Genomic DNA, 22672 nt, shown 5'->3' on the forward strand with positions numbered 1-22672 from the left:
TAATATGAATGTTGGCAAACCTTAAATCATTCAACACTTCCTCTTCAGTTTGGGTTAGGTTATTCACTATTGTACTGGATGGGCACCTGGTGTTCAAAAGTGTCCTAAAATCATTTTCACATATTTTCTCAAACAATGAAATAGAAGGGTGCAGGGCTGGGTTAAATATGCTTGCAACCCTAAAGTCTTTAGTAAGACTAGAATTGTTGCCAAATAACACATTCAGATTCAATTTTCTAGTAAATATTTTCAGGTCAATGAGTGTTCTCGCTAAGTCACTTCTAATTGTAGGGACGAAAGTAAGTCCCTTAGCAAGCACATCAATAAGTAAAGGAAGAATAATTAAAAATCTTAAAATCATGTGTACTATTAAGTAGAATCTGTACTATTCCCTGTTGATTATCAGTTGGACTAATCTGTCCAATAAGACAGAGAGAAAGCTTCATCTCCTCCTGTTCTGAAATTTCTTCTTCCACTGATGTTGTGACTGAGAAGGGTTCTGCTGCCCCCCAGTGTTCATTTTTTTGCGTCCCTGAAAACCCTAATTTTGGTTTGGTTCATTACCATTGTTGGTGTTATGATTTTTAACATTACTATTCACATGTTTATTAGCAAGTCTCTCACTCCTCCTAATTGGAGATACTTCAATGCTATCATTAACCCGAATACCATTGTTATCAACTCCTATTGAAAAGTTACTTTCAAGCACATCTCGGTCCCTATTGGGCCCTGAATTCACATTAACAATGACATTAGAAGGGGGTGATGGTCCCTATTGGGCCCTGCATTCACATTAACAATGACATTAGAAGGGGGTGAAGGGTATGCTGAACCCTTCTCATAGGCCAGGGCGTCCCTATTAAGTTTCTTTCCTTTATTCTCTTTAATTTTACCCAAAGCATTTTCAATACTCGAGAATATACGTAAAAAATAAAATGTATAATGAAGGAACTCATTGTCCTGTTGAATGCTAGTATCAAGTTCCGCCAGTTCACTTTTCAACATATCAATCTGTTTACAATAGTCTTTAATTAAAAGTTCCATAAATTCAACGCCCTGCTGGTCAAATAAACTCAAAAGTTCTTTGTGAAAGGAAGAGTTCAAAATTAGTCCGGTAGGGAAACGCCACTGCCTGAGTCCCTTCGGGACTTGCTGTCTTTTCACACACTCAGACAAATATTGCACCTTGATTTGCAATTTTTTGAATTTAAAAAGCTTAATGTCAAAAACTTTCAAATTGCTAATTAATGTATTTTCACAACCATCAAAGTTCCTGGTAGTGTCAGTTTGCAAAGCTCCATTTACAAAACAGACTGGCTCTTTGAATCAGTCATCCAAAGAAGGAATAATGGATGGTGTACTCACTGCACTCCCAGATTCAGCATTAGTAGGTAGTCGCTCGTTTGTTCCATTCAAAATGGACATCCGAACTCCTGAACAAGGCAAGGAGGACGAGCTAGAAACTCCTGAAGGCAAATTACCCCGATCCTGCAATCCAAGGGCAGACACTGTAATCCTAGGAGCCGATGAATTAGACAAACAGTTCAAAGTTGGATTACCGGAACTTCCGGGTCCTTGAGGCAAGGCAATCGCAACCTGACTGGCTAAACAGTCCACACGTTGTGAGAGTAACTCGATCAAAGCTGTTAATTTACCCAGAGCACCAGATTCATTATTAGGTGAATAGTCCATAGTACTAGGCAATGGATCCATAGAATTAAAAAGTACTTGTGATCCAGGTGTAGCACAAACTTCCATGATAAACAAACAAATAAACTCGGTAAAAAGTCAACACTGCCAGAAAATAAAACAAATGGAAGAAAAACCACACCAGAGGCACAGAAGAAATGTAGTAAGCGCTTTCGTTTACTAAAATAAGTAAACTTCTTCAGACAATTTTACAAAAGAAATAAACGCCCTTAAATACAATAATTTGTCATGACATCATTTCCTTAGTGTAACACCAAGCCTCAATTTAAAGTGCCAAGACACTTTCCCTAAAAGGTAATTCACAATACACATAAAACACATTCAAATTAAATTACAAAAACAAAAATATGTAAATATATGACTCTATCTAAGTAAAGCTTTTAATTTTAAGACACTCTTAATAGAAGCTGCGTCATTTAATCCTGGCGGAACCAAAGCATTTAATTTCAACTGCCATATAAGTTCCTCCTCCTCAAGTTTCATTTCCATTGGTCCTCCCCTGATGTTATCAGGAATTTTTTCGATGACCAAAAATTTAAAGATTCAGTGCCAACTTTAGCCCCCCCCCAAAAGACCAATAATACCAGGCACCCAGTATTACTGCTGCACAGGTTAAAACAGCACTGTCCAAGGCCAAAAATACAGCTTCTATGGGAACTGACAATATCCCTGGCTATATTCTACATGAACTACAGAGTGAACTGGCACCTCACCTGTGTGCCCTAGTCAATCACAGCCTCACCTCAGGCTTTGTCCCTACCAAATGGCACACTGCTACAGTCATCCCTCTCCACAAAGGAGGAGTGACTACAGACTCTGGGAACTATTGCCTCATTAGCCTGATGACCCTGATATGCAAAGCTATGGAACGCATCATCATGGACCTAATAAACAACAATATATGGAATCTCCAGACTCTACATCCCACACAGTTTGGTTTTGTGAAGGGTAGAGCATGCCTTCTCAACTTGGTCAACTTCTTTGAGTCAGTCACCAGATCTGTGGATGAAGGCAAGGGGATACCTTGATCTGGCCAAGGCTTTTGATACCATTTCCCACTCAGGAATCATAGAAAAACTCACTAAGCTAGGCATCAACCCCTATATCACTAGGTGAGTTGCAAATTGGCTCACAGATAGAACCCACAGTGTGAAAGTAGCTGACTCCAAGTCAGACTGCCGACTAGTCACAAGTGGAGTACCACAGGGTTCGGTCCTGGATCCTCTCCTGTTTGGTATCTACTTCTCTGAAGTCCAGGCCAACACGAAGGGCCTCTGGCTGACAAAGTTCACAGACGATTGCAAGTTGGGAGCTATTATTAACTCCCCAAGTGATGTTGAAATCCTACAGAATGGCCTCACTGAGTACCAATGACTGGTGTCAGAACCATGGCCTTAAGCAGAATGCCAAAAAATGTGTCATCATCCCCTTTGGGAAAAAAATGGTTCCCATGAATTACCACATCGATGGTAGTCCACTGAACACAGAAGACGTTATAAGAGATCTGGGAACACAGGTTGACAGCAACCTCTCTTCTGATCATCACATTGCCACTGTAGTCAGAAAGTCCTTCTATGTGGCACATCTCATTACTAAGGGTTTTGCATCCAGGAAGAAAGAGGTCATTGTCTCCCTCTACTCTTCCCTCATTAGGCCAATCATCAAGTACAATGCCCCATTTGGCATGTACCTCACTAAATACCTGCAACAACTGGAGAGGCCACAAAAGTACCTCACAAAGAGGATCCTAGGCCTTAAACACTTGTATATGGAAAGACTCAAAAAACTCCAACTATTTTCTGTCTCATACTGCCTACTTAGTGGAAATCTCTGCTTGACTTACAAAGACATGTCTGACCCAGCTCTGTTACAAATGCTTCAGCTAAAGAAATCCCAATCCCTCCACACCACATACTCTAGAGACCTCAACCTCATTACCACATGTAACAGAACATGCTGGAGGGACAGGTTCATAACCCAGAGACTGCACATGCTATGGAATAGTCTTCCCATACATGTCAAGCAGAGAACCTCGATGACCCTCTTCAAGAGAAATCTTGATGAGTGGATGGGAAACAGAAAATTCACCTTGGGGATAACTCCAGTGGCTCTATTCGACAGATGCACTGGGAACTAAGGTTGGGTGGCACTATGTCAGGTTAATCCTATGGTAGCTAGGCTTGTAAAGCCCCCAGGGCTATTAGCCTAGTACACAATTATGAACCTATGAACATTGACAGAGCTGGTAACAGTGTCATTTGTAGTCTCAGGCTTATCAAACCTGCAATAAAAAGCATTCAAGTCATCAGCCAGCTGGTAGTTAGTTGCAGTGTAGGGGGATGAGTTCCTGTAGTTTGTAATGTTTTGTAGACCTTTCCACAATTATGCAGGATCATTGGCTAAAAACTTTTTTTTCAGCTTTTCAGAACAGTGCGTTTTAGCCACTTTGATTTTTTTTGTCAGTGTGTTCCTTGCTTGTCTAAAAAGGGCTCTAGCCTCACTTCTATTGGCATCTTCCTTGGCTTGACGAAGCTGCTTAAGTTTAACAGTAAACCAGGGTTTGCTGTTGTTAAATTTTAACTAGGTCTTAGTGGAGACACACATATCTTCACAGAAGCTGACATAAGATGTTACTTTGTCTGCCAGTTCATTCAGGTTAGCAGCAGAATCTTCAAAGACACTCCAATCTGCACAATCAAAGCAGGCTTGCAGCTTCAGCTTTGCTTCAATAGTCCACCTTCTCACTCTATTGATCCCAGGTTTAACAGATTTTAACTTGCTCTTATAGATAGGAAGCAAATAAATCAGACAGTAATCAAAAACATCCAAAGCTACACAGGGGATAGCATGATAAGCATGTTTTAAGACTGCATAACAATGATCCAGTGTGTTCCTGTCTCTAGTAGGACACTTTATATGTTGTGTAAATTTAGGAAGTTCATGGCTGAGATTTGCCTTATTAAAATCCCCCAGAATAATCAGAAGGGAGTTTGGATAATTCTGCTCCAAGCACATTATCTGATCAGACAGTTTTTGTAATGCCGCCCACACACAGGATTGAGCTGGAATGTAAACATAAACCAGAATAAATAAAGAAAACTCCTGAGGTGAATAAAAAGGTTGAAAATTAACACAAAACATTTCAAAGTCAGGGCAGCACATTTTACCTAACACTGTGATATCATTATACCAACCTTCATTAATATAAAAGCAGATTCCACCTCCTTTACTCTTCCCTGATGTCTCCAATACTCTGTCCGCTCTGTAAAGTTGAAACCCAGGCAGATGTAATGCAGAGTCTGGAATGGATTCATTTAGCCAGGTTTTTGTGAAACACAGTACAGAAGAAAGTGAAAAATCCTTGTGAGTTTCATTGAGAAGTAACAGTTCATCCTTCTGATTGCATAGGGAGTGGAGGTTTGCCAGATGTAAACTTGGGAGTACTGTTCAAAAACCTCTCTGTTTCAGCCTAACCTGTGCACCAGCTGACTTCCCCCTCTTGCAATGCCTGTGTCTACGTCTGCTGGAGACAGCTGCTGCTCTTACAGCAAGGATCTCTAGAAAATTTCTTAATTGTGAAAAATCCAGTGTCAAATTGCATGAAATGAATTGCTGAATATTTAACAATTCACGAGTATACTTAATTACAACTAAACACCAAACAAGAGGACAAATAAACAAAAATAAACCGAATATTAGAGAGCACTAAACTGAGGCTGCCATTTGTGGTGCCATCTTGTTTTTTTTTTTTTTTTTTTTTTTTTAAGGTTAAAGGTTCTTGTACCGGAAGAGAGGTGCATTTTGAGTTTTGCTTGATAACATATTTGGGTTCTAATGTTGTTTTGTTTCAGATGTTTAACCAGTGGCCAATATTTCTTCATTTCCAAAATTGTCGTAGAGTAGTCATTGTCAAATCTGATGGGGTGTTGATTAAATTTTAATTGGCTTTCCTCCAAGTTATTAACACTAATTCCTTATCAAGGTAAGAAAGGAATTTTACAATAATAGATCTCGGTGTTGCTGTGGAGGATGTTGACACTGGCTTAGCAGTTGCCCTATGAGCTCTTTTTATACCAAATGAGAGCCCTTCTTGTAAGTCTAAAATTTTGGGAATCCACTGACCAAACTGCGGAAGTGTGCGAACCAAATACTCCACAATAAAACCACTGGTATATTGATGCTGTAAAAAATGCTGGTAGTCCACAAAGTAAAGCAAAAAAGTTTATTGTAAGACAATAGAAAGCTGGTTAATTTTTTTGTTATTGATGGTGTCACGATGGATATCAGGGGAGATGCATGGTCTGCCTTACTAGAAAAGAGAGAATTATACTGGCAGTTGTTATTAAATGCGAACAACTGGCCAGGTTTAAATGAATCCCTCTCCATTAATTCCCTTTTAAAATTGAGAGCTTTAAACAGATGATTATTTATTTATATATTTATATATTTATTTATATATTTATTCATTGCTCTTTTAAAAAATTGTGAAGTGGATGATCTTTTTTAAATATTTTCTATATTTTTTTATATCTATTAACATGTATTTATTTAACATTTTGTCATTGACATCACAGTTTGTATTGCCCTTTTAAATTTTTGTTACTTAGGGGGAGTGGCTACTATCACGTGAAGCACAAAGGGAGTCTTTAAAATGTGTTCTGTGTTTGATTTTAATTTGTCTGATGAAGTTCTTTTGTTGAGGACGAAAGCGCTTAAAAAAAACAGCTTTCTATTGTCTTACAATAAACTTTTTTGCTTTACTTTGTGAACTACCAGCATTTTCCACAGCATCAATGTACCAGTGGTTTTATTGTGGAGTATTTGGTTCGCACACGTCTGCAGTTTGGTCAAGAGTTTTTTCCTGTCTTTTGGTGCTTACAGTTTGAGAATCCAGTTATGCAAAAATAAAATCATGTTCTCATCATCTGCCTTCTCTGGTACTCTGAAAATTCGGGTATTGCAAATTCTCTCCCGATTTTCAAGATCATCAATTTTCTTCATTAGCCATGTATTTTGTTTAAGAAGAAAGTGTGTGTGCAGTTCATCATCCTTTAATCTTCCATCTATGTTGGTTATGGCTGTCCCATATCCATTATTTTATTTTGATGTTGTTGAAAAAGGTCTCTAAAAACTTCAGTTTGTTTAGAACTATTCTCACTTAAATTCTCTATTTTTTGTTGGATTCATCTATCTTCAGTGATAGTGACTGTAGTTCTTTCCTCAGTGCAGCATCAGATTGTGAAGACTTGGAGCTGTTCATTTTCCTTCAAGTTCAGTCTCAAATAATTTGACAGAAATTGTTTGGAATAAAAACTTCAAAGTTTGTAAAATTAAAGTCTAGACTATCAGTAACTAAATTTCATAAAATTTAAGTATATATATGTATACATATATAAGTCTAACTCCTGTCTAGTATATTCATTTTATACAGCTCAGAAAACGTGCTGTGTTCAGCTGGCCATCTAGGCTCCATGTGCTCCTATCTTAATGTGTTGTGTCAGCCATCATCTCACTGCTGTATGTTGGTTTATGTTTACAGTAGCATTCTTTATGTTACCTAGCATTAAATGCCATATTTCTATATCATTAAACATGTAAACTTGTGTTTCTTTCATTTCAGGTGCCAGAAACAGGATTGTGTGCCAATATGACTTCTCATTTCTTTCATCCGACAGAAAGAAAATGCTGCTACTCTTGTCCTAAAGGTCAGTAGTAAACATCTTGCATTGATACAGAGTATGCTTTAGTACAATATATGTATATGCATATATGGGTCTACTTCACATAATCGAACACCCAAACGTTCGACTTTCATATGGCCGAGACCATATGATCGAACATTTGAATGTTCGAAAATGTGAAAAAAAAAAAAAACAAGTAAAAAAAAATTAAACAGTGCTAGCAAGGATGGCAAGCCCCCCTGCACCCCCCATGTGGAGCAAGCCCCTCTGCACCCCCCCATGTGGGGGGCTGCACTCACCACACCCCCTGCTATTTAAATATACCAACTCCGAGATTGCACTATATTGCGGTAAAGGGAAATCTTCCTGTTCCACGCTCTATGGAGATCCCCATTCAGACCGTTCGAATTTTTAAAAGTTCAATCATATGGTCTCGGCCATATGAAAATCGAGCTTTTAAAAGTTCAGCCTTCTGAAGGGGACCTATATATATATATATATATATATATATATATATATATATATATATATTTGTGTGTGTGTGTGTGTGTGTGTATGTAATGTGAGGTATTTCATTGCAGCAATCTATCTGTCTGCTTATCTAGGTGGCTATATATCAATATCTCATATGTGCAACATGATGTGTAAAAAAAACCTGCCAAAATCTAGACAAACAGAGATGTTCAGAATGCTATGGAGATGAATTATTTATTCTTCTGATAAGTCAGGCTTTGCCATGCAAATCTTTTATTACTGTCATTGCTCCACTGTCTATATACTGATTATTGCACTGTATATCCATATTTACTGCATAAGTCTCATTATGTTGTATTTTATTTTTTCTCTGTTGTCCATGAAAAAGAGCCTGCTTGGCTCAACTAATGTTAGCTATTAACAAATGAATAAAAAAAGCACTTCCTGACCATGAAATAAACTATACTATTATAACTGTACATTGATAAAGTCATTGTGCAATGGCATGGCTTTGTGAAAACTGCTGTGGTATGAATGAGATGCTACTACCACTTAAGATTTTACAGATAATGCATCTATACTGTAGCTGGTAACTACAGGAAGTGTATCAAGCTGTGCTTTTCTCTAGTAAATAAGTAGGGTAAGTAGGATGTCAGTCGGGTAATGTTCTTCTACCTTCAGGATGTCTTTTGAAACACGCATTTATGTACTACTGTTGGAGATGTTCAATCTGTACAGCTTTTTGCCATTGTACAATGGGAACTTTGAAAATCATATGTCCTAACTTGTTAAGAAATATGACATGACCACAGTAAACCTTACAGACTCTCACAACTAAGAAGTGTAAAAAATGTATGTTTTAGTTTGTTCTGGGACCTTAGTCTTGTAACTTCATTTGCAGTTGTGGTAATATTGTGTATTGCGGCAAGATTTTAGCATTGTTTATACATTATACTAAGCTTCTATTTCCATAAGTATAATTATATATAAAAGGTAGTTTTTTTTGCATTTTGAACTCAGTCTGGAGCCTCAGTCTTGTAGCTTCATTCTCAATTGTGGTAGGACTGTGAGCTACTGTGACATTTGAGTCACTTATTACAGTGTTACTGGTAAAGTTCTGTATTGTTTGTTGCCTTAGTCTGTGGTTGGATTGCAGTTGTGGCAGTATTGTAGAGGATTTGTGCCTCAGTACTTTTATAGCGGTATACACCTGCTTAAAGTTGTATTCCAGTGATTTTCTGTTTACCTTGCTACTGGTTGTTCCATTGTTCTTTGAGTCTGGCCAGGCCCCAGCTGAAACATTAACCTATAAGTTTCTGGAATTCTAACCATAGGACTTGAGCTCCAGTATTGGCTTTATTTGACTGGATCCCTATCTAGCAAGTCTGTTATATTTAGGACATAGCTACAGATACCCAGGATCTTTTCTTCAAAACTCTGAGAGGCGTGTAAAGTCCCAAAGTGTGAGATACAAGATTTTCATCAAAATGGAATTAAAAATCTTTTACTTACATTCTGCTTAAATATTTTAAGTTGTACCTGTGTAGTAGTACATTTTTGTACTGCAGTGCTTTTTGTCCATGTTTTAGTCAAAGAGTTATTTGTTTGCATTTTTTTAGTTTATTTTAGGTCCTTGATCTTGCAGCTTATTTTGCAGTTGTGGGAAGATTGTATATTACTGCAAGATTAGCATTATGCATACATTATACTGCGCTTCTCTTTCTATAGATATAATTACATGTAAAAGGTAGCTTTCTGTATTTTGAGCCCAGTCTGGGGCCTCAGCTTTGTAGCTTCATTCACAGTTGTGGCAGTACTGTGATCTACTGACAGATTTGAGTCTCATTTAGTCATTTATTACAGTGTTGCTAGCCCCAAAGTGTGAGGTAGAAGCTTTTCATTAAAAGGGAAGAAAAAAGCATTTATTTAACTCATTTAAATCTGTGTGGTGTTGATTGCCGCACCTATAGCAGCCTATACACATCTTGCATTCCAGAGCATTTTCTGAGAAACTAAACTTAAAAAGCATAAGATAAACAATGAGGATATATCTCAGGGGCTCCAGAACAAATAGGATGTATCTTGGGGCATAGGAGGGAAATTATAGCAAAAGAGGGCAGATATATGAACAAATTTATGAAAATATTTGGTACAGAAGATGTGAATTGAGTAGTAGGAACTTGGGGAGAATTTGCATATTATTCCCCAAGGTAAACGGGGATTTAATTGAGAACTTTGACACATGTTCAGTAACTATTTCAGATCATGCAACAGTAATAACTAAGATAAAAATGGGGGTTAATGAAGGAAAAATGAAGCATTGGCACTTCCCTACCTATTGTTAAAAAGAGAGGAGGAATTAATAGTGGAAATTATTCAGGAGTCATTAGGGAAAATAGAAGGTACTCCACATTTTCTAGCTAGTGAGTGGGATAAAATGAAAGTGGAGTTTAAAATTAAGGTAGATATAAAAGAAAAATACATTTGGTTAAGAAGCAACAAGAATTATTTAGAGGGGCTGACTAAGGTTAAAGTATTGCAGAATAAGGGGAATCTCACAGAGCATGAAGAGGAGGAACTGCAGAGTGCTAAAGAGAAAATAAGGGAGTACCTGGATAATATGCATACGTTTAGAAAGATTACTATTATGCAGCTGCAGGAAAGTCTCTAGGAATAGATGGTATTCTGGTGGAAGTTTGGAAGCTAGGTGGGAAGAAAGTGATTATGATTTGGAAGGTTTAACAGTATTTTAAAAGGAGGGGAAGCATCAACATCCTTTAAAAAAGCTGTGGTGACTGTAGTACCTAAAGATGGGAAATGTGCAGCAAACCCAACGTCATATAGGCCCATTTCAGTTTTAAACAATGATTATAGTGTTCATGTCTGTAATGGCTAACGGAATGGCAAAGGTGTTGCCAAAATTAATAGATATGGATTTATGTGGTTTTATGGAGGGGAGGCAAAGATCTGACAACATTAATAGAACAGTGGTGATCCAGAAGGATCTAGAATGTGAGAAAATACTGCTGTCATTGGAGGGTGTTGATGCAGAGAAAGCATTTAACAAAGTAAGCTGGGATTTTATGACTAGGGAATGGAAGCATTTGCATTCTCTGACACAATAATAAAATTAATTAGTAGGATATATGAGGGACTGGAGGCAACAATCAAAGTGGGAGGGGTTCTCCCTGATGAGATGTATTTGAGTAGAGGAACAAGGCAAGGACATTCTCTTTTGGTATTTGCATTATATTTAGAAGCACTGGTAAGGAAAATAAGGAAATCAGAAATTCAAGGAGATAATTGATATGGTAATCAAGAAAAGTTGGCCTAATTTCATATTTTAGAGCTGTACAGTAAAAGCTCTTGTACATAACACAAGCAGAAAGCTAGAGATAATTTTTTATGGTAATCAAGAAAAGTTGACCTAATTTCATATTTTAGAGCTGTACAGTAAAAGCTCTTGTACATAACACAAGCAGAAAGCTACAATTCAAAGAGGAAAGGGATGATGATGAAGCGGGGATAGTCAAGAAATAAGGAAAAAGTGGGATTTTGTATGCATATCCTTAATAATAATAATAATAATAATAATAATAATAATAATAATAATAATAATGAGTATAAAATGGGTGTCCTCTGAAAAAAAGGCTACAAGCCTAGTGGGATTAACTAGTCAACAACACATAAATAAATAAATAATAAATAAATAAATATATACATACATACATACATACATACATACATGCATGCATGCATACATACATACATACATACATACAGACATATAACAGCAGTCATACAAAATATTATATCCATAAAGCACCTGAAAGTATCCTAAGAACTATGTCAACACAAGAATGGAGAAAGGAAATTTTGCTGATAGGGATGACTGCAATTAGGGATACAGACAATACGCAAAAGGGGGCTGGAATGTATTGGATAAAACTGGCAAAGGAACCAATGTATTGGGAGCAAATAACTAGAGTTGAAAAGATAATAGAATGGGAAGGGGCCAAGAAGTCATTTGGAGTTCAGTCTAGAGATTGCCTTCCATATTAGAGATTGATATCAGAGTATAGGCAAAGAGAAAGGAATATGGGAATCTTAAGTGAAAGACCTGCATTGGTTGAGTTATTAATTGAAACTAGAACTAAAGCTCCTGTTAAAAAGGAATAATTAGTAGGGAATATCAAATACTGCACAATAAGTACAGGAATCCATTAGAGGAGGTTAAGGATTGGGAAGAGAGATTAGATAAGCAATTCACAAAGAAACAATGGGAGGACATATGTATGGCTCTCAAATGTGCAACAAAGTCTAGAAGATTTAGGATTTTTGCTTGGAAGTGTTTGTATAGATACTTTTATATGTCGAACAGACTGTAAATATGTTTTCTTTAGGTAGTTGGCAAATGTTGGAGGTATGAGGTGTGATGGGGAAGAGATAACTGAGAGCATACGCTTTGGGAGTGCAATGAGTTGGCAGACTTCAATAATTCCCTACAGGGTACTCTGTTAAAAATACTGGCTGAGCTGGATATAGGATCTCAATTGTATAGACATGGTAAGGCCTTGTTAAGTTTAATTTTGGTGGATACCAAAAAAGCAATTACTAGAAAATTGAATTCAGAATCTAAATCAAACATATTTGAAGTAGTGAATATTGTAATAGAGATAAATAACAGGAAGTGGGATCTTTAGAAAAGATTAGGAACAAATTACATAGGAAAAATAGAAATTGTGGGAACAATACATGCAGAAAAAAGTTTTGGAGAAGGAATGAGGTTTAAATGATGGCAGGAATTGAACAATTCATGCAATATTGGCTTGATTATACTGTATAGAATATTAAAGAAAAGGATGGTGTGGTACTGAATGTTAACTGAAGAGCTATATAAAAACTACAGTTTCATTTGAGTTTTGTATCTGAAAAAGGACTTGGTCCCGAAAGCACTCATTCCAGTGTTTTTAATTGTGTTTTAAATAAAAGTTTTGAAGCTGTTCAGCGTGGTGGCCTGTACCTGCTTTTTTCTTCCTTTCCTTTGGAAATTTTATGAGCAGGCAGCCTTTGGTGAAGTATCTACAGCTCTTTTTAGAAGAATATGTGATGTAACATGTTTGTAAATATGAACTTGTTAATATGGTTTGTTGTTTTTTACATAAATGTAAGTTTGGCTGAGTCACAAGTGATAATTCAATAAAAAAAACATAAAATAAACAAATGTAAATATTTTATGAACAAGAAAAGCTATTAAAATTGTAGAAATAGCAGTTATCAGTAAGAAATATTTTTATAGTGATAATAGTCAGTGCAATAAATACTATAATATATTGTAATGCACACAAATCCAAAATTATATTTTTCTAAACTCTCACAAAAAAATCACATTTTGAAAACTATACAACCTAGACATATATTGTTAGAAATTCTTGTTAACTAGATGTAAGCTTTGACATGACAAAAAGACATCTCTGCATAAGTGCATGTTTACTGAGATATTTATAGAAATACGAAAACATATATTTAATTGTATAATTAGCAAAACAAATAATACTGGATATCTCTCAAGATGTGCACCTTACACTGCAAATATTAAAGACAGTTTTCTTCAACAACGTCTACAGTTTCACTTAATGTTATGCAACAGTTTGTAAATCATTTTTTTTAAGTATTAGGTACATTTGGAAATATTGTTTTTTTCATAATTACTAACAACTAGCAATATTTCCAGTATAATGTGATATAAGCCAGCATTTTCAGAGAATTATCATGTCTCCCACATTGATGTTTCACACCCTACACATCAATAAAATGTTTGTTTCTCAGTTTTGAAAATATGAACATAAATATGAAAATATTAATAATAAGTGGCAACAAAAATACATTTCTCCACAGTAGGACATCATATACTAACAATCTTAGTGTAATTTTGTTAATAATGCCTTTCCCTTGCTAATACTGGCTGTTATTAACTTCTAAGTTACTTAATTCTGGGCATCCAAGGAGGTATGGGTGTGAACTGAAAGCATACACAAAGGTGTTTTAGGCTTGAGTGACTTAAATTCTACTTAAATATTTTAAGTTGCTGTTACAGTGACTTGTGTGTAGATACTTTTTTACACTTCTCTACTTTTTGCTCATGTTTTAGCCAAAAAAGTTATATGTTTGCATTTTTTAGTATGTTCTGGAACCTTAGTCTTGTAGCGTCATTTGCAGAAGGGGAAGATTTTGTATTAGTGCATGATTTTAACATTATTTATACATTGTACTGCACTTTTATTTACATAAGTACATTTACATGTAAAAGATCATTTTCTTTATTTTGAACCCAGTATGGAGCCTCAATCATTTAGCTTCATTCATTCACATTTGTGGCAGGACTGTGCTCTACTACCTGATGTGAGCTTCATTTAGTAATTTATTACAACGTCACTGGTAAATTCCTGCATAGTCAGGTGCCTATGTCTGTGGTGGGATTGCAATAGTGGCATTACTGTGAACTCTGTTCCAGGATTTGTGCTTCAGTACTTATATAGTTGTATGTACCTGCTTAAAGTTACATTCCAATAATCTGTTGCCCTAGTCTGTGGTGGAATGCAGTAGTGGCAGTTTTATGAATACTGTTCCAGGCTTTGTGCTTCAGTATTTTTATAGTTATATATATCTGCTTAAAGTTGTATTACAGTGGTTTTCTGTTTACCACGCTAGTATTTTGTCTCCTGTTCTTTCAGTCCACATCAGCCCCCACTAAGATATTAAGCTAAAAGTTTCTGAAATTCTAACCATAGGATTAAAGATCCAGTTTGAATGTTTTCCTTTCCCTCCCAACCTTCTCCTGTGATTTTAAAAGGCTATGTCTCTGGCTTTTGCCCCTTATGGTAATCTGGCTTCCAAAGTCTCTCTCTCTCCTCTTTCATTGCTATTGTCTGTTGTGAAACCTGTTTAAGTACTTTCCCACCCATTGTTTTCCAGCTATCCATGATACAAGTGCCCATACAACATACCAGTGTTGCACTTGAGTAAACCTCCTTTACTACAAATTGCCTCCTGCACATTTTACCACTGTTCCCATCTGCTTGGCACCCTCAACCATACTCTGAGGGAGTCCTGAGTTAATTCTGCTCCATCCTTGGCAGATAACAGATTTATTTTTATTGTTTTGCACTTCATTTAACTGTTTTGAGTGCTACTGCTTTATTTTTGCTTTATTTGCTGATTTTGCCTTTAAATCATTCTACAGGTCCCTATTAGATGAAATTACCTTGTCAAGGTAGTTTCCCCCTCAACTGTCTGGGAATGCCCTATATAGATGCAGAAACCTTGAGTTGGCATTTTTCCTGTAAAAGTACTATCAAAATTTCACCAGTACCTAGTTGCACACAGGACAACTAGTTTGCAGTGACAAGTACTGCACCCAGAGTTGCAAACCAGATGCTCCTGACAGTACTTTACATTCTCACTCCAATTGTCTAATCAATAAAAAAGGGCCTGTTTCCATTGATATGAATTTTCTTACCATCTCCATTACTGGCTTGGTGGATATGGGCTTCCTGAGGCAATGTAGAGATTGTTTCATGTTTACTGACAATCAGTTAGTTCTTAAACAAACTGATATGGTGTGTTAGAAATATATTTACACAATGTCACTGGAGGCAAAAATTTCACATAAAAGTACTCCTAATGTCAATAAGGTTGTAAGTAGTACACACGCTAAACCCATCACACACAATTCAAAGCAGATACAAAGACCCACATATGCTGAGGCACTTAAATATAACCTTCTTAAACCCAAATACCTCCTAGATGAAGTACCCATAACAAATACTCTCAGAAGACCCCGAATGCACTCTTGCAAAACAACACCCAAAATGACACATAAAGACACAGCTAATGGAACCTCTACTTCTAAGCCCATAAGGCAAGCCATCACACAGTCCAACATTCTGGTCATTGGAGACTCCATTGTGAGACATATTGATGTGCCTCTCACCAGGCTGGGTAAGGAAAAAGTCATGATCAGTTGATTATAAGGGGCCAGGATCTGCCACATTATGCACGCGCTCAGATTATTGGACTGCAAGTACCAGTATGACTCAGTCATAGCCGATGTGGGTGTAAATGACCTGGGACATACCTCCCTAGACTATATGAAGAGAGACCTCATGGAACTCTCAGAGTATGTATCTCAGGCTGATGTTAGGCTAGCACTGAAAAGCATTTTATCTTCTCTAAGGATAATGCCACAATATGAACAAAAGATTACTTTATTTAACATTTGTTTACTGTCTGAATTGCAATGAGCCAATTTTCAGCAGAGGCCCAGGGAAAAACACTCTAGATGTATGTCTCTGTAACATGGGAGGAAACAGGAGCACCAAGAGGAAGCTCACACAAATGCAGGGAGGACATGCAGACTCCACAGAGAAGGCACCCCAGCTGAGAATCAAACCAAAGAACCTCTTGCTGTGAGGTGACAAACACAAACTGCTGCACTACTGTGGCTTATTTCTGGTGTCATTCTAAGAGGGTGCAATATTTATCAGCATGGAAGGGGATGGTTAACACACCATGGTGCTTTGCCAAGGATGGTCTGTGTGTCTCCCTTCTTGGCTTTCAAATATTAACTAAAACATTGCCCTCTCCCATAGTGTCTTTTTTAGGCAATGCTAAACTGAAAGTACTTCCAACATAAGCAAATCAAGACCAAGATGATCTAAAGGTGGTACTGCTCAATGCTATAAACTCCACTCCCTAGAAGCTCTGTTCACTCTAGAGAATGCTGACATCTGTGCAGTCAATGAGACATGGTTAAAAGCCACAGACAACACACCAACAGTGCCAGGTTATAATGTCTTCCACACATTTAGACCAGCTGCTAACAGACAGGGACTAAAGTGGAGGTGTCTCAATTTACATTAAAAATAAATATACCTCAAGGCTGCTCAAACAAGACAATGCATTTGAGTTTCTCCAAGTTAAAATCACCATAGGCAAAATCCAATACCACTTCCTTGCAAGCTATAGGTCCTCCTCTATGACTCAGGAACCCCATACCATGTATTTAAACATATTGGAAACACTCACCATCCAATCCAATAATATATTTATGGGTGACTTTAATTATCTCATTATTAACTGGGAATCATGTATGACACCAAACATACAGGCACAATGATTCCTGGATTTTGTAAACACAAACTCCCTGGATGAGACTGTCAGTACACTAACCAAGGGTGCAATCATACTAGATCTAGTCCCCACTAATATGGGAGAATGCTGCCCATCCTATACTGTAATGTCTTCTCTGGTAAGGTTTGACCACAAAATGGTCTCCTTTGAAGTAAAAATAAAACCTGGAACCCCAGCTAACCCTGGAATATTCAGGAACTACTAAACTCTGAGAACACTGCTGCCTATGCAGAACTTAGGTTCATAGGTTCATAGGTTCATACTAGGCTATCTGCCTTGGGGCAATTACAAGCCTAGCCTGATTTTGTTTGGCTTACACCACCCCTTGATTTGAGTATACTGTGCCCTTTTTAAGGTTTAGATTACTGTGCCTCTGTCTAATAGTGACACGGAAGTAATCCCCGGGACAAACCTACGATCCCCCATCCACTCATCAAGATTCTTCTTGAAGAGATTCAGTGAGGTGCTCTGCCTAACATGAATTGGAATTCTATTCCAGAGCGAAGGGAGCCTCTGGGTTATGAATCTGTCCCTCCAGCAAGTTCTATTTATTTCTGTGCTGAGGTTCAAGTCCCTCGAGCATGTGGCTCTAAGGGATTTAGATTTACTGAGGTGGAGCATGTCCATTAATTCTGGATTGGACATAGCTTTATATGTCAGGCATAGATCGCCTCAAAGTAGGTGGTATGCAACTGAGTAGAGCTGGAGTTTTTTTAACCGAGCAGCATATGGCATCTGCTTGAGTCCCTTGATCCTCTTGGTGAGGTACTTTTGGGGTCTTTCTAATTGCTGCAGGTGTCGGGTAAGGTACATCCCAAAAGGGGCATTATATTCTATGATAGGCCTGATGAGGGATGAATAAAGGGGCACGATTACCTCTCTTGATCTAGATGTGAATCCTTTCATGATGAGGTGGGCTATGTAGAAGGTCTTTCTAACCAATTTGGCAATGTGGTTGTCAAAGGAGAGATTGCTATCAACTTGGGTCCCCAGATCCCTAATTACTTTCTCTGTACTTAATGGGTTACCGCCTATGTGGTAATTTGTGGGCACATTGTTTTTGCCAAAGGGTATGACTATACACTTTTTGGCATTTAGCTTTAGACCATGGCTCTGGCACCAGTTATCCGTCTCTGTGAGACCTTTTTGAAGGATGTTTGTGTCAGCTGGAGAGTCGATTATGGCGTCCAGTTTGCAGTCATCTGCGAACTTGGTGAGCCATAGTCCTCCCATGTTGGCCTGTACCTCGGAAAAGTATATACCGAACAAGAGCGGTCCCAGGATAGAACCTTGTGGGACGCCACTTGTGACCGGTTTCGAGTCTGACATGGCTCCAGCAACTCTCACTCTGTGGGTTCTGTCTTTGAGCCAGTTTGTGACCCATCTTGTGACATAGGGGTTTATATTTAAGCTGGATAGCTTATCTATGATGCCCGAGCGGGGTATTGTGTCAAATGCCTTTGCAAGGTCCAGATAGGCTGTGTGGGCTACCTTCCCTTCATCTATGTCTTTGGTGCCTTCTTCAAAGAAGTTGACCAGGTTCAAAAGGCAGGATCTGCCCTTGACGAAGCCGAATTGGGTAGGATCTAGTGTCTGTAGGTCCCCAATGTCTTTGTTTATCAGCTCCATGATGATCCTCTCCATAGCCTTGCAGACTAGGCTAGTCAGGCTTATGGGGCGATAGTTTCCAGTATCCATAGAGGCTCCACCTTTGTGGAGTGGGACCACTGTTGCTGTACGCCATTCTGTGGGCACATATCCTGTAGTGAGACTGAGATTGTACGGCTGTTTTATTTGAGGGGTTAGTTCTTCTTGGAGTTCATGTAGGATGCAACCCGGGATGCCATCTGGTCCCATGGAAGCAGTGTTTTTTGCTTTGGAGAGGGCAGCCTTCACCTGAGCATCAGAGATGTTTGGGAGGCAGCCCTCTGCCAGGATAGATACTTGCTCTTTTGGGGGGGAGGGGGTGGAGAAGTTTGCACTGAACCTGTCTGCCAGGATATTGGCGATGTCTGTGGGTTCAGTGTATTTTTTGTTGTTTAGAATCAACTCAGAACAAGTCTGGGAGTTGCATCCCAGGTTCCTAACATAACTGAAAAAGCCTTATGATTGTCTTTAGTGTCCTGTGCAATTTTTCTCTCGAAGCTGGCCTTGGAGGATTTTATGAGGGATCGTAATTTTTGCTAGTACTGATCAGAGCTGCCTTCCCTATTAGGGATTTTGCTCTATCATGTAGTAGCTTCCTCCTTCTGTTGTACAGTTTATTTATGGCTGGGGTCCACCAGACTGGATGCCTGCCTTTGGATGATTGGGTCTTGGTTTTGTTTGGGATAGCATGATCCCTGCATTCCTGGAGATGTCCGTAGAATGCGTTTATATAGGATTCTGCAGTTTGGGCTGTAGTTTCCACTGGCCCTGGGGCCTTGAAGGATTCCACTTCCGTTTTGAGAAGTGAGAAGTTCGCTTTTGAGAAGTTTTTCACTGTGGTTTTCTGGGTTGGGGGTGGGGTCGGGATGTGGATATCCAGTGAAATTAATTTATGGTCTGATCTTACCAATGAGGGATATACTTCTGGTATGGAGCATAGAGTACCCACGTTGGTAATGATCAGGTCTAGTATGTTATCCCCTCTTGTGGGAGTGGTGACTAGTTGTTCCATAGCATTTTAGTTTATAAATTCCAGGAACCTTTAGGCTAAGGTGCAGGGGCTTGAGTAGTGCTCTCAGTCTATGTTTGAGTAGTTGAAGTCGCCCAGTATAATGGTGTTTGGAGAGATCTTCATGTTCTCCAATGTTTTCAGGAAAGCCGAGTGGGATTCCTGACTTTGAGAGGGTGGTCTGTAGGATGCTATAAACTGAAAAGCAGTCTTGCCCACTGTTAGTTGCACATGGATGATCTCCAATACTTCGTGCAATGCCACTAACCTGGAGGTGTGGATACCCTTGATAAATATGGAAACTCCCCCTCCTTTTGTGGTTCGGTCCGGGTTTTGGGGCCAAAAAGCGTGATATGAGGTATAACCTGGTAGTGCTGGGGTGCTCTCTGGAGCCTTGAACCAGGTTTCTGTCACTGCACAGATATCGATGTTCTCCATACTGAGGAGAGCTTCGAGTGCGTGCATCTTGAGGTTAAGACTTCTGGCATTTAGCAGCATTACCCTTAGTTTCTTGTTCCTTGTGCTGTCTATGGAGGTGGGTTTGACTTTTGAGCCTTGCCTAAAAAAGGCACTATGGGGGTGGCAAGAGCCATTGCCAATATCCGAAAGCCCAGTGGTGACAGGTGCAAGCCGTCCCTAGCGAAGCAACGTGGCTTGTTGAGCATGTCATCCCAGACTGACAGACACTGGATCCCCTTTGAATGACACCAAAATTTTAGCCAATTGTTAAAATCAATCATTTTGTCTTTGTACTGTGGCATCATTCTAGGTGAGGGTAAGATGCTGCTCAAGGTCAGGGTCATACCGGCCTGGGCTACATGATCAGAGAGCTCCTCTATGTCTCTTTTCATGTAGTCCAGGGAGGTACATCTCAGGTCATTCACACCAGCATGTACGATGACTGAGTCATATTTGTATTTGCTTTGGAGTGACCTGAGTGCTTGTGTTATGTGATGGATCCTAGCGCTTGACAGGCAGCTCACTGTGACCTTCTCTTTGTGAAACTGTTCACTGAAACTCTATACAAGCATGTTGATAGATGCACAGAGGCAGCTGTACCCACCAGGAAGAAGTACAGAACTAACTCAAACAACAAGCCACCCTGGTGGAATCACAAGATCAGTAGGCTGTATAACGGAAGGAAGAAAATCATGTCAAAAATTAGGAGGAGCAGCTGTCAGCTGGATAAAATAACTTGCATCAAACTAAACAAATGACTCAGAGGACAAATAATGCCTGCTAAAGCCAAAGTTATTCAATGCATGACAGGGAGCACATGCACAGAAGAGAGAAGAGATGGGATATGATAGCATACAGAGGGAATGGTGAGGGATCTTTCTGGCTCAGTGTTATAAGATCCTCATATTAGAGACGTTACAATAGTCCATGTGAAAGAACTCCAGGGCCTGTACAACCACTGGTAATTTTTGTGATGCAATGAGATGCTTTGCAGTTTTTGATAACATGACCAGAAAATAGCTGGCCTGATGGCAGCTACTTATTGAGGATCACTCAGATATTATCCACCTTGGACACAGACTCCAAGCTATGCCTCCTCTAAATAATATGGGGGATAAAGATGTGAATGGCTTGAATGTGGTGTGGAATTCTATGGTGACAGTCTTGCACAGGTTGGATTTGAGCTCATTGCCAGACATCCAGGGAAGTAGTTCTTCTAAACAGTCTAAAGCTGGGCCTGATTATATCAGTGTCTGGCAGCATGTACACAAATAAACGTAATGGGCCCACTATAAAGACCTGTAGCATACCATAGTGTCAGAGTAGAGTTAGTTGTTCATCCATTTAGTGACTAACAATGAGTCTTTCTTTACTACAATTACTGCAGTAAAATCAGTAAGAGAGTGGAGTGTGTTTTTTTTTTTTGTTCTCAACTTTAGACTGAGATTCGTGGGTCTGGTATCTTCCCAAGAAGTAAAGTGTCCTAGTGACCTATATGTCTCTGGGGTTGCCAGAGGAAACACTTACCACAAAGATCACCTTCAGATGTGCACTGAGATGTAGGACTGAAACCAATCAAGGACCATAGCAGAGACCAAATAGTAAGTCTTTATATGTTCCAAAAGGATTGAATGGTCACCCAAGCAAATGTTGCACACAGATTTGATTTATTTTATTTTATTTTATTTGACATATGTCTACCATGAAAATCTGACTAGGATAATATCCTATTTTCAGTAGAGGCCTTGGGAGAAAAGCTCTTCATTGTCTTAATATAGTTACAGTTAAAGTTATTCCAAAGCCTAATAACAGAAGAATGACATATTAACTAAGTATAAATAAATCCAGCATTATTTAGACTGCATGACTTAGATAAAAAATGCTTCTTGATTTAGCTTGTTAGCCTTCTTCAGAAAAGAGCATGTAGGCCTTATGTTGGAGCAATAACACCATGATTAATTTACAAATGGTTATAAAAGGTCATTATGGTAGGTTTGGCACCTATTCTATTTCAGATTATTTGTTTTTCCTTTTTCCAGCATCATAAAATCAAAGAGGTAAGGCAGATTAATTATAGACAATATCTGGTTGACATTAGGAGGTGTTGTAGACTTATAATTCTCTCACTGCAGTGGCCAATGGGACACGTCACCAAAGCAAAGCTAGTAAAACCAGCACATAGTACATAGTGTGTGTGTGTGTGTGTGTGTGTGTGTGTGTGTGTGTGTGTGTGTGTGTGTGTGTGTGTGTGTGTGTGTGTGTGTGTGTGCGTGTGTGTGAATGTCTGTGTGACACACACCATATGTACACTCAGGTATGAGTGTGGACACACACAAACACTTGTGCACACAATTGTGTGCTTACTCACACAGCCACACACAGATGACACACACACATGTATGTACACATGTACACCAAAGTTGAGCTGTGGTGCTACATGATGCAATGTAACCTTAAGCTCCTATTTTTGGCTGTTACTGTACCACCTGGTCTCTACCAG

At 38.6% G+C, this 22672-nt stretch overlaps 1 protein-coding gene across 1 annotated transcript in view; it reads left to right on the forward strand.

Moving 5' to 3' along the window:
* The first annotated feature begins 1813 nt into the window (after positions 1-1813).
* Positions 1814-22672, forward strand: part of LOC122794996 (tumor necrosis factor receptor superfamily member 1B-like) — a 139304-nt gene continuing 118445 nt past the window's right edge. Inside the window, exons 1-2 of the mRNA XM_044063584.1 lie at positions 1814-1852; positions 7331-7415. Coding sequence (XP_043919519.1) covers positions 1814-1852; positions 7331-7415 — 124 coding nt within the window. The remainder of the gene's footprint in view (positions 1853-7330; positions 7416-22672) is intronic.

The sequence above is a fragment of the Protopterus annectens genome, chromosome 2.part1, assembly GCF_019279795.1.
Source record: "Protopterus annectens isolate FY-2018-M chromosome 2.part1, PAN1.0, whole genome shotgun sequence".
Classification (NCBI taxonomy): domain Eukaryota; kingdom Metazoa; phylum Chordata; order Ceratodontiformes; family Protopteridae; genus Protopterus; species Protopterus annectens.